The 19,147-nt window shown below is 52.8% G+C and overlaps 1 protein-coding gene across 1 annotated transcript; it reads left to right on the top strand.

Annotated features, from left to right (window-relative positions):
- The first annotated feature begins 288 nt into the window (after positions 1 to 288).
- DAP (death associated protein) lies at positions 289 to 18,725 on the top strand. Its single transcript, XM_049767957.1, has 4 exons — positions 289 to 427; positions 5,641 to 5,737; positions 16,898 to 16,940; positions 18,125 to 18,725. Exons 1-4 carry the CDS (start codon positions 373 to 375, stop codon positions 18,236 to 18,238), a joined length of 309 nt encoding a protein of 102 aa, XP_049623914.1. The 5' UTR covers positions 289 to 372; the 3' UTR covers positions 18,239 to 18,725.
- The last annotated feature ends 422 nt before the right edge of the window (positions 18,726 to 19,147 follow it).

Here is a 19,147-nt window from a genome sequence, read left to right on the forward strand (position 1 = left end):
CTGAGAGAGCCCGCTCAGCTTCTCCAGACCAGCCTTGTGCCAGGGAAGGAGCGGCATCCGGCTTGGCACGCTTCCGCCCAAGCAAGCCTAGCTAGCTCAGCACGGCACTGGCAGCCACGTGCTGAGCCCGCGCATGCGAAGTGCGAGGGGCGCGCCCGGGGCGGGCCTCGCTTAGGGCATGGGCGAGTGGGCGTGGCCGGTGACTTCAGCACGCCGCGCTGGCCGGGGCGGGACGGGGCGGGGCTTGCCACGTCGCGCTCGGAGGCCACGCCCCTCCAGGTGATCTGCCCGCCCGCTCCGAGAGCGCCCGGAGTCCGCCGAGCCCCGCAGCCGCCGCCCCCTGGGGAGAAAGAAAGCTCAGCTCCGCGCACCATGTCGTCGCCCTCCGAGGGGAAACTCGAGACCAAAGCCGGACACCCGCCCGCCGGTACCGACTCCCTTTCCCTTCCTTCTGGGTCTCCCCGGGTGTTCTTGCTGTCCCACCCACTCTTGGGGCGCCCTGGCGGAGGGGTGGGGGCGCCCAGGAGGGACCGTTGCTGTCAAGTTTGTGGGAGATCGTAGGCGCCTAGGGCTTGGGGAGAGCAAGTCCAGTGGCACCAGTTAGCAGGCCCCCGGTGGGTGGGTTAGGGGGCCATGAGGCAAAGTTGGGGCGCCGCTTCCTCGACTCAAGAATGTCTGAGCAGCTGTTTTGGGGGGGGGGCAGGCGAGCAGCCTGAGCTCTGTATGAGCTCGGTATGGGGAGGAGCAGGGCCAGATGATGATGCCTGGGGTGTGGGGACCCTGAGGACCCCCTCCCCAGAGAGTTAGTTGAGAGAGTTCCTTTGCACCCCGGAATTGCCAGAGCCCCGACTTTGCAGCTCCGGATTCTCTCTTTTCCTCTCCTCCCCTCCTTTTTCCTTCCCTCCCTTCTTCTCCTCTCCTTCCTTGCTGTGGCCGTTGTTGAAGTTGTTTCAGTTCCTGAATTTCTGGCCTGAAGTTAAAACTCTAGGAAGGAACCCGCTTTCTTAGGAAATGGGGCACTAGGCCGGCCTCTGTGTCCATTCTCTCTTCCTGCCACACCTTGCACGCACCATGACTCCATATGGAAGAGCAGTTGGGAGAGACCCTTTATTCTGTGGGCCTCAAAAAACACCCTAAAGCAGGGCTGGGGCAGGGGACACACACACACACACACACACCACACACACACACACACACACACCACACACACACACACTACACACACACACCACACCACACACCTCCTTAGCGGTAGAAAGTCAGAAAATTGATGGCCTTGCCCAAGTCTGACTGTTTTGGTGCATCTGGTCACTGTAAAATTTCTGGTAGTTCCTGTGCCCACCTCATTCATCCCTTGGGGCACCAGGCCTACCTACCACCACAGAGGGTGGCTAGCGCAGCATGTCAGCAAGTGCATGGCAGAGGTTGGCATTCTTCACGGGCACAGGGGTTTCACGCGCTGAGTAACTCATCAGCCCAACGGAAAGAAGTCGGCTGAAGCCCTGCCCTGTTGGTGGCACTTGGTGGGCCCTGACATTTTAGTAGAGTGACACATGGGCACCTGAGAGACGTAGGGGTACAAACGAGGCCTGGTTCCTGGGCTTTGATGTCCTCCATGAAGAGGAGAGTCAACGCTGGGGGTTTCCTTGGAGAGAGCTGACCTTTCAGTCCCTGCCCCGCCGAGTCCCATGGCCAGTTGGAAGGAGAACCCTTATTCACACACAGATGCCCAACTACATACACTGGGGCATGCCAGGTTGGAAAGACTTCCCGAAGACACGTCTCCATATGGATCCACAATATACATGGGGGCCCTCGAAATCCGCAAAATTTGTTTTTGTTTGGGGGGCCATACCCAGCGATGCTTAGAGGTTACTCCTGGCTCTGCACTCAGAAATTTTTTCTTGGAAGGCTTGGGGGACCAAGCCAGGGATCGAACCAGATCCCGTCCCAATCAGGAGTATGCAAGGCAAGTGATCCTACCAGGACTTAGTCTTTTTTTTTTTTTTTTTTGGTTTTTGGGTCACACCTGCAGTGCTCAGGGGTTTACTCCTGGCTCTATGCTCAGAAATTGCCCCTGGCAGGCACAGGGGACCATATGGGATGCCAGGATTTGAACCACCGTCCTTCCTGCATAAAAGGCAAAAAGGCAAAATGCTTTACCTCCATGCTATCTCTCTGGCCCCAGGACTTAGTTCTTAAGCCATTCTGCAGCTGTGACTGGACTCAAGGCAAGGAGCCTTCTTATATCTGAGGGAAGAAAGTGAAACCAACACTGGGTGTCAGTGTTGGAGGCAGCAAATTTGGGGTCTCACACTTTGAGACTTAGTTCAGACTTCGTTTTCCTGCTCTTTGAAGGTCAGGTCTAGTCATAGGGAATCCCTTGGGAGGGTCCAGAGTGGGCAGCCTCTGCTTTTGCAAATAGGAACCCCGCTTTGGACAGTTCATCCTCTCCTAGAATTCAGGGGTGGTCTGCTAGCTGGAGGCCCCAGCTAGCTAGAGCCGTTATTGTCTTACTGACATCGTCCTCATTGTCATGGTCTGGGTTTTCCAAGGCTTGGCACACTTGGCCAGAGGTGGAGAAAGACTGGTCACAGAAGGTGCAGTTTGGAAGGGCCTTTGTGTTCAGCAAACCCAACTTCCTGCTTTATACCTCCCTCCTGCAATTCCCTGTTGCAGTGGTTCCTGGCAAAAGCCTCCTTGGGCAGAAAAGTTCTGACATTCTTGTTTAGTCTGGCATTGCCAGCCAACTAGGCCATACTGCAAAGCAGCAGCCAAAATACCCAAAACTTAAGGCACCCTTCTCTGCCCCAGCCATAAGGAAGGCTCTTTTGTTTGTTTGTTTTTGTTTTAGAGCTACACTGGTGGCACTCTGGGGTTACGCCTGGCTCTTCTCTCAGAAATCACTCCTGGCAGGCTCAGGAGACTATATGATATACCTTCATCAGACACATGCAAGGCAAACACCCTACCCACTGTGCTATCACTCTGGTAAGCAAGGTAACTTCAGCTTGTGCTAAAAACCTCGATTGGAAACAGTGAATAGCTTTCTTGCCACTCTTTAGTGTTTTCTCAGGATTGCTGTGTGAAGAGAAATATACCTCTCTCCCCCACCAGACTTCCAAACCTTTCTTACTCCTGACCTGCTTTTATCCCTACTGTGCTTCCCTCTGCCTGGTCGATATCTCCTGGGTACCTGCACGGTGGCTGATCATAAGGTCATGGGCCTAGAGGGGAAAAGAGAGTCTTCCTGTCTACCCTGTTTGCTGCTGCCTGAAGGCCTGGTGATAAAAACCAGATAAGAGGAAAAACAAACAAGTTTTACTACCTATGCTGGGGCTGCCCTGCCTCAGTGGGCCTGGCCATGTCCTCAGAAACCAGCTGCCAGGGAAGAGAGCTCAGGAGGCAGCAGTTGGGGTGGGGGCCTGGGGTACAGGGTGGCCCCCATTAGCCCCGGGAATTATGTATAAGGCTTCCAGCCTGGTTGGGGAGCTCTCCCCTCAAAAAACATATTTATATTTATATAATTACTATATTTATATAATTTATATGTCCATATGTATATATTTATATATGTTTTATTCCTATAATTATATTTGTATATATACATATACATATATATAGTCCTCCTGTCCCTGGGCCAGAGAAGAACCTTACAGGCAAAGGCTTCTTTGCCCACCCCAAGGAGCCCTAAAGTAGCCTCAGCCTTTCCACTCTGCCCACAGAATCTTTTTTTGTTGTTGTTATTGTTTGTTTTGGGGGAGGGCCACATCTGGTGGTGCTCAGCATTTACTCCTGGCTCTGCATCCAGGGATCACTCCTGGCAGTGCACAGGGGACCCTAATGGGATGCCGGGGATTGAACCTAGGTTGGCCACTTAAAGCAAGTACCCTACCTGCTGTGCTATTTATGATTCTGCCCCCAGAAGCCCCCAAAAAGCCTTTTGGTGAGACAGAAGGGAGCATCTATCCTGGGGTCCACTTCCTGCTCCTCTTCCCAATACTTGGAAGCTTTAACGAGCATTCACCTGAGTTACGTGTGCTGGGCGGCATTGATAAGGATAACAAGGGACATTTTGTTTTAAAAACTGGCAGGGAGGTCAGAGAGATGGTGCAGGGGTTAGGGCCCTCTTGCACGTGACAGACCCAGTTGATTCCTGGCACTATGGATGGTGTCCTGAGCATAACCAAGCTTTACTCATGAGCAGAGAGGCAGGAATAGCCCCTGAACACTGCTAGCTGTGCCACCCCCCCCCCCAAGCCAAAACCAACAAAAGCCAAGAATGGGAATTGGAGAGATAGTACAGTGGAGAGGGAGGGCATTTGCCCTGCACAGCTGGCCTGTGTTCAATCCCCGGCATCCCATAGGGTCCCCCAAGCACCAGTAGAAGTGATCCCTAAGTGTGGAGTGAGCCAGGAGTAACTCCAGAATATAGCCAGGTATGGATAAAAAAGGAGGGAGGGAGAGAGAGAAAAAGAGAGAGAAGAAAGAGGGGCTGGAGCGATAACACAGTAGTATAGCATTTGCTTTGCATCCAGCTGACCAGTGACCAGGTTCGCTTCCTGGCATCCCATTGGTCCCCCAAGCCTGCCAGGAGCAATTTCTGAGCACAGAGCCAAGAGTAACCCCTGAGCACTGCCAGGTGTGACCCAAAAATATGAAAATGAGAGAATGAGAGAGGGGGAAGGAGGAGAGAGAGAGAGAGAGAGAGAGAGAGAGAGAGAGAGAGAGAGAGAGAGAGGAGAGAAGAGAGAGAGGAGAGGAGAGGAGAGAGAGGAGAGAAGAGAGAGAGAGGAGAGAGAGAAATTGAAGATGCATTTGAAAGCAGGGAGATAGTACCCTGAGTCTTCCAGACACACTCACGCATTCATGGGAGCCCCTTAACCTCTGTCAGGGCGGCCTGGCTGATGTCCAGCATCTCATCATATCCAGGTCACCTGCCCTCCTGCCCTCACAGTGAACCATCCCCCCCCCCCCAAATTGGCTAAAAACCTCTGGCAGAGCCCCACTGAGGAGACCAGCAAAATCAGACACTTTTGTGACAGTATCACTGAATTACCTCCCAGTGGGGTGGGGTTATGGTTTCAGAGCATCCAGGCCCCTCTGGTTTGTCTCTTACTGCACTAACTCCCCAGGTGCTGCTTTGCCACAATTGAGGTGCTGGTGGAAATCTTGCACACATACCCCAGATTATTCTTGGGCTGCCCCACGAATCAAATCAAAACTGATGAAGGGCAGAGAGATAACGCAGACGCAGGGCACTTGGCTTGTACATGACAAACCCAAGACAGGTTAGATTCCTACCATCCCATATGGTCCCCCGAGCCTACCAGGAGCAATTTCTGAGTGCAGAGCCAGGAGGAACCCCTAAGCACTGCCGGATGTGGCCAAAAATATAAACAAAACAAATAAAAAACTTATTTCAGCCTCTGCCCTCCCCCCTTAACAACAAAAAAACAGCAAGTGCCTTAGGGGAGTATTTAAATGGCCTGAGGAGAGCAGTGCTGGATGCTGAGTGCAGGGTACTGGGCAGGACTGCACTGTCCCTAACCAGGCTCCCCATCTTGTGCCCAGTCCACCATACTCAGGCTTAGGGAATCAGGGTACAGCCAGCTCACCTGGCTCCTGTTCTCATTTCAGTGAAGGCCGGTGGGAAGCGGATCGTGCAGAAACACCCTCACTCTGGAGACGCCAAAGAGGAGAAAGACAAGGAGGACCAGGAGTGGGAGGCTGTCAGGTAGGTGTGCACGTGGGAAGCACTGGGACAAGTTGCAAAGTTGCAGTGCAAACCCTGAGCTCAGGGCACCTGCATGCGTGTGTGTGTGTGTGTGTGTGTGTGTGTGTGTGTGTGTGTGTGTGTGTGTGTGTATGTGTGTGTGTGTGTTCGTGTGTCCTTCCCCCTCTCTGTGCATCTCTTGGATGGAGCCTGGACCTGAGCTCTCTCCCTCTGGCGTTAGCCCCACACCTGAGGAATGCACCACCCTGTGGTGCAATCTCCCACAGGCCCTCGCAGAAGCCATCACCTTTGTGCAGATGTAAACAATGGGGTGTGGGCTGTGTGTCCCTCCTATTAGAGATTGAGGACTATGGGGGTCACGGGTGCAAGTGAGGATTGTGGGTATCACGGGGGTAGCTGAGGATTATGGGTATTCCTAGGGGTTCACATGGGGACTGTGGACATCACAGAAATACAAGTGAGGACTACAGAAATATGAAGATGCTCCCAGAATTTCCTTCAAACTGAGTTCTAGGGCCGGAATGATGGCACAGCGGTAGGATGTTTGTCTTGTACACATGCTAGGGTCCCTGGAAGCCCACTGCCTCAAATGAAGACTCCAAATTCAACAGGAATACAAGCAGCAAAGCAGGTTTATTTTAGTTCTAGCTAGGTAGGGCTTCTGGACAAAGATCAGAGAGTCCTGATCAAGGAAAAAGGGGAACTTTTATAGTTCAGAAAGGGGAATAGGAGAGGGTACAGCATCTGATACACAAGTTTCCCAATGCAGCATAGTGTTGGGCCACTCATCTTGCTGAAGGTCCTGTGGTGGTCGGCACCTTGTGTGTCATGGGGTTGGGTCACATATCTTGTTGAAGATCTTGTGGCTGGCATATCCTGTCCTTGAAGGCATCCTGTGTACACTCAACGAGGGTTTTGCAATCCCCAGGGTGAGAGGGGGTATGGAGAGTTAATCCTTAATATCTTTGTTTAAAACAACAAGGATAGGTTCTGCTTTTAACGTGCATAGCAAAAGCACATAATAAAAGCAGTTTGCCACACTCTGTTTTCTCAAGCTTATCTTTTCTTTGGCTTCACACACAGTGAACTAGAACAGGCCTGGGTTTGATCCCCAGCATCCCATATGGTCCCCCAAGCCTGCCAGGAGTGATTTCTGAGTGCAGAGCCAGGAGTAACCCTAAGCACCACTGGGTGTGGCCCATACACCAAAAACCAAAACCTAGGTTGGCTGAATGCAAGAGAAAGCACCCCAGTCTGGCCCCCCAGTTTTCTTTTTACCTCACTCACTCCTGGGGGTTGGTACTTGCATTAAAGCTGACCTGCTCCAGATGCTGGGCTTCTCTCCACCTTTGGGGAACCTTTAAAGATGATGTTTTGATGTAAACATGTAAGCCATGTAGACATGTAAGCATATCCATGCTTAATCCTGGTTTGAATAGGGCTGTGGGTCCATCTCATTTTCCAGCTTCCGGTAATACTTTCGTTTTTTGGTTTTGGGGCCACACCAGGTTACTCCTGTCTCTGTATTCAGAAATCACTCCTAGCAGTGCTCTGAGACAATGTGGAATGCCGGGGATCAAACCCGGGTTGGCTGTGTGCAAACCAAGTGCCCTCCCCTCTGTGCTATTGATTGCTCTGGCCCCAACGTCTTGTCCAAATCCTCCACTGGCTCCAACTGTATCCAGATACATAGAACCTGGCTGTATCAGGGTCCCCTAGACACGCAGTAGGTCCTATGCTCATTGGCTGTGCTCCTCCCTTCTTCCAGCTGGCAGGAGATGAATGAGGAGGCTGAGCCAGATCCTTGCAAGCAGGGCCATTCCTCTTGGCCCTCAATTTCCCCTGACTCTCCATTGGCTTTGTCTTTGGAGTCTCTCAGTTTCCTGGGGAGGCGCCCCATCTGTACTGGAAAATCCATGCGAGCTGGAATCCAAGGATGTCATTGTACTTGAGAAATTCAGAGAATGGCAGAGAGATAGCACAGTAGGGAGGGTACTTGCCTTGCATGCCGCTAGTCAAGGTTTTGTCCTCAGCATCCAATATGGTCCCTCATACTCCACTAAGAGTGATTCCTGATTGCAGAGCCAGGAGTGAACCAGGGTACAGAAATAAAAGTGAGCCCCAAGTTCAGAGCCAGGAATGTGCCTTGAGTACAAGGCCAGGAGTAAGTCCTGAGCACAGAGCCAGGAATGAGCCTTAAGCACAAGGCCAGGAGTGAGCCCCGAGCAGAGCTAGGAGTGATTCCTGAGCACGAGGCTTGGAGTAAGTCCTGAGCACAGAGCCAGGAGTGATCCCAGAGCACAGAACTAGAAGTAATCTGAGCACAGCCAGTCCCAACGCCAAGACACAAAAGTCAGACTGCCCCCATGAGCTATGAATTCTGGGTGATTGTTGAACGAGTATAAGTCAGCCCTGCAAGCTAGAACAAACTGGTCACGGGAAGACCTTGCCAGACTTCCGATGAGCCCTTTGTCCCTGTCCCCCTGTGACAACAGTGAGGTCAGGAGCATCTTCAGCAAGTCCCCCGAACTTGGCTGTTTACTCTTTTGGGGGGGGGGGTGTTTTTGTTTGTTTGGGGGCCACACCCGCCCATGATTAGGGCTTCCTCCTGGCTCTGCACTCAGAAATCGCTCCTGGCAGGCTCAGGGAACCATATAAGATGCTGGGAATCGAATTGGGTCTGTCCTGGTTGGCCACACACAAGGCAAACTCCCTACCCCTACCGCTTGCTGTGCTATCTCTCTGGCCCCATAGCTATTTTACTCTTTGCAGTGAGGGCCACCGCAGGAGGTGACAAGTTGAAGGACCAGGAAACCAAGGTGACAGGCAGGAGGAGTCAGTCAGGCCACCCTCCTGCCTAGAAGCCCCTACAGAGAAGGGCTGGGTTTTGGTCCCAAGGAGTCCTCACAGGCTGGTGACTAGAACATTCCTCACTGCCCAGCAGCTCGGCCTCTGTGGCTTGGCTTCTTCTCACACCCCCACATGCATTTGCCAGTGGCCAGGAGGGAAGAATCATCCCAACCGCTCTGGAAACCTGCCCTCTGGGAACAGCCGTGGGTGACTAAGTCACATCAAAGGAGTCCTGGGGGCTGGAGCAACAGACAACTCGGTTCCATTCCTGGCATCTCATAGGGTCCTTCTAGCCTGCCAGGGGAAATTACTGAGCACAGAGCCAGGAGTAACCCCTGAGTGCTGCTGGGTGTGGCCCCCCAAAAAACAAACAAAAGTAGCCTCAGCTGCAACATGTATGTTGTCAATTAACACATGAGTCAGCATCTGAAAACTGGCCTTTGCTGAGCCTGGAATGATGGACAGACCTTTAATAGCAGACATAGGCCCCCTGGTACTGGGCAGGGGATAGTGATTGAAGTGGTAGTCATTGGGAGAAGAGGCCGTAGGTGAAGTTGTTTGCACAGGAGGGAAGATGCATGTTTTCCTGGGTGCGTGTCTTCACTTTCGTCCATGGTGCTATATTTTTTGTTTTTGGGCCACACCAGCAGTACTCACAGGTTAGTCCTATGCTTGGGCATCATTCCTGACCGTGCTCCGGGACTATATAGGATGCAGAGGATTGAACCTGCTTTGACCACCTGCAAGGCAAACGCCCAATCTGCTGCCCTATTGTATTTTCCAGCCCCCGTGGTGCTATTTTTGTTTTGTTTAGTTTTGGTTTATGTGTCACTCACAGCTGTGCTCAGAGTTTATTCCTAGCTCTGTGCTAAAAAATTACTCCCAGTAGTGCAGTGGGGGGACGGAATAAGATGCCGGGGATCAAACCCTGCTCAGTTATTGGTCCTTTTTCAGATTTTTTCCCCTTCCCCCCAGTCTGCTTGGTTAAACTTATTAACCTAAGTATTTTGTAATTCTTTGTTTGTTTGGGTCATACTCACTAAAGCTGAAGGATTACTCTTGGATCTGCACTCAGGATTAGTCTTGGTAGTGCTCAGGGGACCACATAGGACACTGGGGATCGAACCCGGATCCACCTTTTTACAATGCAAATGCCCTCCTCCTCACTGTACTATACTATCATTTTAGCTCCATATTTCATCACTTTTGTTTTGGTTTGGTTTTTGGGCCACACCCGACGGCCCTCAGGGATCACTCCTGGGTCTGTGCTCAGAAATTGCTTCTGGCAGGCCGATTGAACCCATGTCAGTCCAGTGTTGGCAGCATCCAAGGCAAACACCCTACCGACGTGCTATCACTTCGGCACCCCACCATATCTTGGCTGGAAATGGGCAAGGACCTCTATGATCATAATGCCCTTCCCCCTCATCTGGGCCTGAGACTCTGCATTTCCCAGGTGTGTCCAGAGGGCAACCAACTGTGTGTGTATTCACATGTTTTCTCTCTGTTTATGTCTCTATCTGTCTGTCTCTCTGTCTCTCTCACATAACTCATCATAAAATTCAGGCCCTTCTTAGAAATGCCTTCACTCTGTATAAGAGGCAGGAAATGGCCGAAAATAATTGGCTGCTCTCTCTTCTCAGCCCATAATTACACCTCCTACGGGGCAGGCAGCACAGTGGGAGGGCACTTGGCTTGCAGGCAGACAGCCAGCAACCGGGGTTCGATCCCCAGCACCTCCTCTTGTCTCCTGAGCCCCGGCAGGAGCAATCCATGAGCACAGAGCCAAGAGTCAGCCCTGAGTCCTGCAAGGTGTGGCCCCCAAATAAACTGAAAGCAAAATTATGGCCTCTTAGTTGGGATCAATTTATCAGGACAGCCCCTCCGAAGGGAAGGGGAGCCCGTGTTTATGGGACATTCCTGGATGGGGCTTTGATTTTTTATTTTATTTTTCATTCTATAGGGCTTGGTATGTTTCTCGTGGAACTTTTTTGTTTAGTTTTGGTTTGGGTTCTTGGCCAACCCCAGCTGAGATCAGGGCTTACTGCTGGTTCCAAGCTTAGGAATCCCTCTTGGTGGGATGCTGGGGGAACCCTATGGGATGCAGGGAATCGAACCCAGGTTGATTGCAAGCAAGGCAAGTGGCCTCCCCACTGTGCCCACTGCTTTGCATTTTAAAGGTACCAGCTCAGGGACCAGAGTGGTAGCAAAGCATCAAGCATTTGCCTTGCACATGGCTGACCCAGGAAAGACGCGGGTTCAATGCCCTGCATCCCGTATGGTCCCCCAGCCTGCCAGGAGCGACTTCTGAACAAAGAGCCAGGAGTAACCTCTGAGCGCTGCCAGGTGTGGCCCCCCAAAAACAAACAAACAACAAAAGGGTATCAGGACATATTTGCAGCCTCGTTTTCCCTGGATCTGAAGCTCTGATCCCTGAAGATTCAACAAGAGTCAGTGGGAACAGAGGGGGATCTGGGATCTCTCCAGGACCACTAACATCCCCCACAATGTGTCAGCTTGGGTTTGGACTCTTCACCAAGCACACAGCAGGGGGGTTCCACTGAACTTCTGGAACGCCTGTACCCCACCACCACCCTGGCACCTGTGGGAGGAGATGTGGGGCCCGGGAGTCTCGGTCCATTTAGGCTTCTCCCCACACCATGTTGAAGCCACTCAGGGTGCAGAGATGGGCCGTTCAGGTCCAGAACCCATCACATGGGCACGTCTTAAAGGCAGAGAGGCAGTGCTGGAGCAATAGCACCGAGGTAGGGTGTTTGCTTTGCATGTGGCCTACCCGGGACAGACCCGGGTCTGATCCCCGGCATCCCATATGGTCTCTGAGTCACTGCCTGTGGCCCAAAAACAAAAACAAACAAAACAAAACAAACAAAAAAAAACCAGACAGAGAAACAGGAAAGGATGCTGGCACCCAGGCCCCCGCTGACTCATACTGGGCCCTTAGTGAAGTGGAAAACAACAGTCACACTCTTCGAGGGCCAGGGCGGTGTCCAATAGTTGCTGAACAAACCCTGAGGAAGCAGAGAGTTTGTTTTTCCACTGCCCAAGGGAGGTGCCAGCGGGCACAGCATTTGAATCTCAGACCTGCCAAGCCTCAGGGGTGTCAAGGACCTCCATGGGCCCTGGACAGGGACAGGGACGGGCCACCGGGATGCTCAGCCTCTGGGTCCAGCTCACCCACCCCTGCAGAAAAGGTTCTAACCAATGTCCCTAGGGGCGTGTGGAGCTGGGACTCTACATTCCAGATGGCTGGTGAGGCAGCTGGCACCCAAGGGTAGGGGCTAAACTCAGGGTCTCCCTGGGGCCTTGGTGTGACTTTTGGTGATGTTTTGGTTAGTTTTTGGTCCTTTTTTTCTTGTCTGTTTGTTTGGGGTTTTTTTTGTTTTGTTTTTTGTTTTGTTTTGTTTTATTTGGGTTACACTCAGCAGTGCTTAGAAATCACTCCTGTGTGGGGCCGGCGTGGTGGCACTAGAGGTAAGGTGTCTGCCTTGCCAGCGCTAGCCTAGGACAGACCGTGGTTCGATCCCCCGGTGTCCCATATCCCCCAAGCCAGGAGCGATTTCTGAGTGCATAGCCAGGAATAACCCCTGAGCGTTACCAGGTGTGGCCCAAAAACCAAAAAAGAAAGAAAGAGAGAGAGAGAGAGAGAGAGAAGGGAGGGAGGGAGGGAGGGAGGGAGGGAGGAAGGAAGGAAGGAAGGAAGGAAGGAAGGAAGGAAGGAAGGAAGGAAGGAAGGAAGGAATCACTTCTGTGGGGCCAGAACCATAGCACAGCAGGAGGGTGTTTGCCTTGCACACTGCAGACCCGGGATGGTCTCCTGAGCCTGCCAGGAACAACTTCTAAGTGCAGAGCCAGGAATAAACCTTGAGCACCATTGGGTGTGACCCAAACCCCCCCCCTCAAAAATATCCTACCAGACCTGGGGAGCCATATGGGATGCCAGGGATCAAACCCAAGTTGACCACACCTACAAAGCAATCGCCCTCCTCACTGTTTATAACTCCAGCCCCTTTTTCTTTCTTAATTTTTTTCTTTCAAGCTTTTTCCTTGATTTAACTTCCAATAAATATGGTTTCTTAGTTCAACAGAAGATAGACAGTAAAAATCAACACTCAGAATAAGTTCAGCTGATGGCCAAGTCTTTCTTTAAGTTTTCAGTTCCAAGTCACAAGCATCGCCACTTGATTTCTCTTCCCAGTGGGAACCACATTGTTTGGTTCACTTATTTTTATTTTATTTTGTTGTTTTGGGGCCACACCCAGAGATGCTCAGGGGTTACTCCTGGCTCTGTGCTTAGAAATTGCTCCTGGTAGGCCGGAGCAGTGATGTGAGCGTTGCCTTTCTCACACTAGCCTAGGACGGACCGCAATTCGACCCCTCAGCGTCCCATATGGACCCCCAAGCCAGTAACTATTTCTAAGCGTATAGCCAGGAGTAATCCCTGAGCATCACTGGGTGTGGCCCAAAAACCAAAAATAAAAAGTCTCCATGACTCCGGATCTGTCTTTCCTGGCTGCTTTGCAAATCCAACACTCCCCACCATCACAGTATGTCAGAATTGTTCAGGGGTCATCTCGGCTTCATGCTCAGGGGCCCACACACAGGTGTTGGGGCTCAAACCGATACACAAAGTCTTGCCTCCAGTCCTTCAAGCTCAGTCACCAGCCCTAAGACTGAGTCTGCCGCATACAGGCAGGCCCCTGACTCTTGCACTACTTTTCCACTCTCTGTCTCTTCGGGGTGGGTGGGAGGCTTGGGCCCACACCTGGGCAGTGCTCAGGACTGACTCCTGACTCGGTGTTCAGGGATCAATCCTGGTGGTGCTTGGGGACCTTGTTTGGTGCCAGGAATTGTTTTTTGGTTTGGGGGCCACACCCAATGGCAGGGTTCAGGGATACACCTGGCTCTGTGCTCAGAAATCACTCCTGGCAGGCTTCGGGGGACCATATGGGACTCGGGGGATTGAACCTGGGTCCCTCCCAGATCTGCCACATACAAGACAAAACTGCCTTACCACTGTGCTATCTCTCCACTCCCGCCTCACCCCCCTCCTTAGCTTTAGTGAAGCAATGTAGCAAAAGCAGGTTTCCAGATAACAATGTTGCAGGTCCTGCAGAGGGATTTGTTTCTTTTCCTTCCACTTAGGTAACCAAGTGGCTGCAATGTTACTCTCTAGAGACCGAACTTGGGCAGCCTGCCAAGCCTGGGGGGGAGGGGGGGCTTGACCTGAAGGGCCCCCACAGATGTGGACCAAGCGGCCACAACAGACACTGAATGAACCCAGAGACCCAGGAAGGGGCTGTCTGCAGGGAAGGGACTAGACGTGCGCGTCTGTATCAGGGTTCCACAGGTTCTACACCTGGGCCTGTGCTGCAGGGCCCTTGGAACATTCTGGAACAAAAGTTTGCTGGAGCATGGGGGTCTGGGCATAGGGGCTGCTCTCAGCTCTGTATTCAGGGGTTGGGCCCAGAGGTGACCCCCCACACCTCATCCCACCTTAGAGCCAGAGCAATAAAAGCCCAGAGGGTACTTGCCTTGCACACGACAAACCCCGGACTTGATCCCTGGCATCCCATAGGGGTCTCCTGAGCACAGCCAGGAGTGATGCTCAAATGCAGAGAGCCAGGAGTGACCCCTGAGCACTGCTGGGTGTGGCCCCAAAACAAATAAAAAAGAGAGAAGAAAAGTAAAAAGGAAAGAACAAAAAGAAATAGAAGGGCCAGAGTGTTAGCACAGCGGTAGATTGTTTGTCTTGAACACGGCTGATCCAGGACAGAGTTCTATCCCCCACATCCCATATGGTCCCCCGAACCAGGAGGGAGTTCAGAGCACAGAGCCAGAAGTAACCCCTGAGCGCTGCTGGGTGTCCCCCACCCGCCAAAAAAAGAAACAAAAAAAAAAAAAAAAGAGGGGCTAGAGCAGTGCTTCTCAATTATTTTCTGTCATGTCCCCCTAGGAAGAAGAAAACATTTTTGCACCCCCCATGCAACTGTAAAAGTATCTTTATTTAAAAAATAACTTTAGGGGCCGGAGAGATAGCATGGAGATAAGGCGTTTGCCTTTCATGCAGAAGGTCATCGGTTCGAATCCCGGCGTCCCATATGGTCCCCTGTGCCTGCCAGGAGCAATTTCTGAGCATGGAGCCAGGAGTGGCCCCTGAGCACTGCCGGGTGTGACCCAAAAACCACAAAAAAAAAAAAAAAATAACTTTAACCTGCAAAACAAAAATATATAAAATAATGTGAGCTGATTTTTTCATCAGAGATGATGTCTGGATTAATGGCTACAATGAGCACGTTTTGCAATGCATAGCTTTTCGAATCAGGGTCTGAAGCAGGACACAGCAACTCTCAGCTCCAGAGACATACAGAGACATAAACACGGGGCTTGGCTTGTTATGACAGTGTTTGCCGAGGTCGAACGCGCCCCCCTTTACGGAGCCTCAAGCGCCCCAGGGGGGCCGTGCCCCACTATTTGAGAAGCACTGGGCTAGAGCTATGGCACTTTTGCCTTGCATGCGACCGACCTGTGACGAACCCGAGTTCGATTTCTAGCATCTCACATGGTCCTCCGAGCCTTTCACAAGCGATTTCTGAGCACAGCCGGGTGTGGCCCCAAAACATACATACATACATGCATACATACATAAAATGCTTTAAAAAAAAAGAGAAAGAAGTAGAGAGGATGGGAGGGGAGAAAAAGAATGGAGTAGGGCCCAGAGAGATAGCACAGCGGCGTTTGCCTTGCAAGCAGCTGACCCAGGACCTAAGGTGGTTGGTTCGAATCCCGGTGTCCCATATGGTCCCCCGTGCCTGCCAGGAGTAACCCCTGAGCAATGCCAGGTGTGGCCCAAAAACCAAAAAGAAAAAGAAAAAGAGTGGAGTATAGACCAAATAAAGAAAAGAAAGGAATGAAAAAAATCAGAGGTGACACCCCCTCTGAATGGTCTGAGATGACCATTCCCTGCCCAGCAGGGAGGAGCTTAAGCGCCACCTTGTGGATAGATCCCGCAACTGCGCCCTGGCCGCCCTGCGCACCGCGGGCGACCCCAGGAGATGCTCTTGCATCCCGGTTCCCCAGCGGGTCCCCTGCTCCCCCTCCCGCCTTCTGATGACTGATGACTGATGACAACAACGCGCCGTTTTGGTGCTGAGGAAAAGGTCCCCCACGTGAGTTAACCCCTTGGCCAGATGCCTCAGGCCACCCCCTGTTTGCCAGTCTCTGTGGAGAAGTCACCGAGGGGCTTCTTTATTTCCTGCGAACTCGGGCAGCTCAGAAGTAAAGGCCACCCTGGGCCCAGGAGTCGGGTGTGTGTGTAGGGGACGGGGATGAGCACTAAACCAGGAGTCCTCCACCCCTGCCTCATATCTTGGTACTGAGCCGAGGAGTTGGTGGGGGATGTCTGTGTCTCCCACAAGCGCCCTCGCTCACCTGTGTCACCTGCTTTGTATACTCACACACCAGAGGGGGGGCTGACTCCCCCCTCAGAGTAGCGTCCAGCCCCCCTCTTTCCAGCTACATGGTATTCTGCACCTCCAGTTTCTGCACTCCTAAGACAGGTGGGGCCCACTCTCCACCTCCCCTCATGAGAATTTCAGAACACAGCCAATCCCCTGTGGCCAGTGGTAAGCAAGTGTGGTACCCAGTGGGCATGGCTGATTGGGGACTGCCCAGGTAAGGTGCCCTGAAAGTCTGGAGTGAGCCCTGAGCACAGAGCCAGGAGCCAACCCTGAGCACTGCTGGGTGTGGCTCTACTCTTCCCTCACTTAAAAACGGAAAGAAATAGAGAATGCCTGCATCCTGGAGAAAGATAACCAGGGTGGCCTGTCTGTGAGTGCTGCACCCCCTTGTGGCCCTCAGAGTGACAGAGAGGCTGGTGGGGCTCAAGGTCGAGGCCAGTCTCACCCACAAGAACCCAAGAGCCCCTACATAGGGTCTCGGAGCTTGGCCTTGGGCCTTACCCAGGGTCTGGGGTGCTGCCAGAAGCTGGGCCCTACACCCGCAGGACCAGGTGAACCTTGGGGGAACCCTGGGAGCCCAGCCCTTTCTGAGCATCTCGGGCCCACAAGCCCCAGGATCGCTACACTTCAAGGGGTGACTTCACCCCAAACAGAGACAGCCAGGTCTTTCCCACCCATCTGATGTCACCCCAGACATGAAGGCCCCTGGGGATGGGTTTCCAAGCAAAGGAGCATCAGGGCTGCCCCCTCCCTGACCTGTCTGTGTCTGGACTCTCCCAGTCCTCTTTGGGAAAGATCCCACTGACTCCCCGTTTCCCCTCTTACCTTTCAGCGTCGTCAAACCCACCGTCATGATCTCTGGCGTCGTGGCCCGGGTAAGAGCTTGTGGGGTTGGGGGAACTCAGCACAGGCTTTGTCTGTAGGGGGCTCCTGTCCACCCTCTGCCAGGACCTGCCCTCCTCCCCCACCTTCCTCCCTGTCCCAGACACACACACCCCCCCCCCACCTTGATGTAGGGACAAACCCTCTCGCAGGGTCCTGTGCCATCGATATTGAACTATGGGGCTGGGGCCAGAGTGGTAGCACAGCAGTAGTGCATTTTCCTTGCACGCAGCCAACTCGGAACAGACCAGGGTTCTATCCCCGGCCAGGAGTGATTTATGAGCATAGAGCCAGAAAATAACCCCTGAGCAATGCCAGGTGTGGCCCCAAAAGACAAGCAAAAAAGATCTATTGGGCTGAGATGATAGAAGGACCCAGTGGGGTCCTGAGACCCTGAGTCCCCATGGCCTCTCCAATCTCCAAACTTCAACTCTCAGCCCCTCGACCCAAGCATGATATGTATATGCAGACCCCACACCCACCCCATACATTTTAGAATACTGTCTTCTGCAGGTGTCCACACAACTGCCCCTCCTTGATTTGGGGTCCACAAAACCTCACTGAGAAATGCCGTGGTTTTGGGGCCAGAGTGATAGCACAGTGGAGAGGGCATCTACCTTGCTCACAGCCAACCCGTGTCCCATCCCCGGCATCCTTTATGGTTCCCCAAGCCTGCCAGGAGTGAACCCTGAGTGAAGAGCCAGGAGTAACTCCTGAGCATTGGTGGTTATGGCTCAGAAACAAACAACCAAAAAGTTCCATGGTTCCATGGTTCAGACACACTCCCACAGTGAACCATCAAGGCCCACACACACTGCCGTACCCCAAACACTGCTTGGAACTTGCCCATCCTCTACCTTAGCGAGGCCCTCTCTCCCCCTGGCACCCAGACCACTCTCAATTGTGAGTGCAAACCCCATTCAGACGTTGCTTTATGGGCCTGCCCTGCCCAGATCCAGGACCCCCACCCATATTAGCAGAGAAAACACCCAGCACCCCTGTTCCCAAGAGCCTTCCAGTGACCTGGGGAAGCAGAGAGAGCAGCGCTGAGGCCTGCTGAGTGGAACAAACACCCTGGTGGCCCCATTCAGCCACCACACTCAGGACAGGGCAGGGAGGGGCAGGTATCCTCCTCCCTCTGCACTGACCCACCCGCCCCTTCTGTGTGTCCTCACAGGGTGACAAGGACTTCCCTCCCGAGGCCGCCCAAGTCGCCCACCAGAAGCCTCATGCCTCCATGGACAAGCACCCCTGCCAGAGACCCCAGCACATCCAGCAACCCCGAAAGTGACTGGCTTTGCCCTTGCCACAGTGGCAAGGAGGAAGGTTTCCCCCCAACACCACTCCCAGGGAACACCCCTCTCCCCTTGACGTGCCTGAATCTGAGACTAGCAGCCAGCAGGCCCCTGGTCTCATTTACAGGGTCCCTGGCAGTCATTTGAGGGGCATCGTGTCCACACACACACACCCTGTAAGGGTCTGTTAAGCAGAACATACCAGAACCCAAGTCAAATCCAGTTGAACCAAAGTGTAGCTTAGTTCTATTTCATTTATCACCACCCCAAACCTTCCATGCAAGATGCAGGACCCCTGAGGAGAGCAGGGAGGGGCTTGGGCTTTTGTCTTTCCAGGGCCTCTATGACCTCCCTCGACCCTAGTCTGGTCCCTGACACCTTTTTAGTCCCCTGAGCAGTACTGGGGGTCACTTTCTGAGCACACCCCTGAGAATTGCTGGGTGTAGCCCAATCTCCTCTCCCCCCCCCAAAAAAAAAAGGAAAAAGAAAGGGGCCAGAGAAATAGCACAGCAGTAGGGTGTTCGCCTTGAATGCAGCCAACACAAGACGGACTCTGGTTCAATTCCCGGAATTCCACATGATCCCCGAGCCTGCCAGGAGTGATTCTGAGTTGCAGAGCCAGGGGTAACCCTTGAGCACCACCAGGTGTGACTCCCCACCCACAATAAAAGAAAAAAGAAACAAAGGAGCTAGAAATAATACAAATCTTAAGGCATTTGCCGTGCATCTAGCCGACCCAGGTTCAGAAGACAGACTGAACTGGATAGATTTAAAATAAGGGACCTGCTGGACCCCTCCACACACTCGCTATGCGTCTTGGGACCATAAAGCCTCATACCCAGAAGAGGAAGAAACACGGGCGAGCTCCCAAGAAGTCCTGAGCATCCCCCCGGAGACTTTCCCAT

This window comes from Suncus etruscus, chromosome 2 (genome assembly GCF_024139225.1).
Source record: "Suncus etruscus isolate mSunEtr1 chromosome 2, mSunEtr1.pri.cur, whole genome shotgun sequence".
Taxonomy (NCBI): domain Eukaryota; kingdom Metazoa; phylum Chordata; class Mammalia; order Eulipotyphla; family Soricidae; genus Suncus; species Suncus etruscus.

Bases quoted from the DNA above. Each gene is read 5' to 3' on its own strand.
- DAP (XM_049767957.1), top strand. From the start codon at position 373: ATGTCGTCGCCCTCCGAGGGGAAACTCGAGACCAAAGCCGGACACCCG. The intron at 428-5,640 runs GTACCGACTCCC...TTCTCATTTCAG, and splicing joins AGCCGGACACCCGCCCGCCG to TGAAGGCCGGTGGGAAGCGG. The intron at 16,941-18,124 runs GTAAGAGCTTGT...GTGTCCTCACAG, and splicing joins TCTCTGGCGTCGTGGCCCGG to GGTGACAAGGACTTCCCTCC.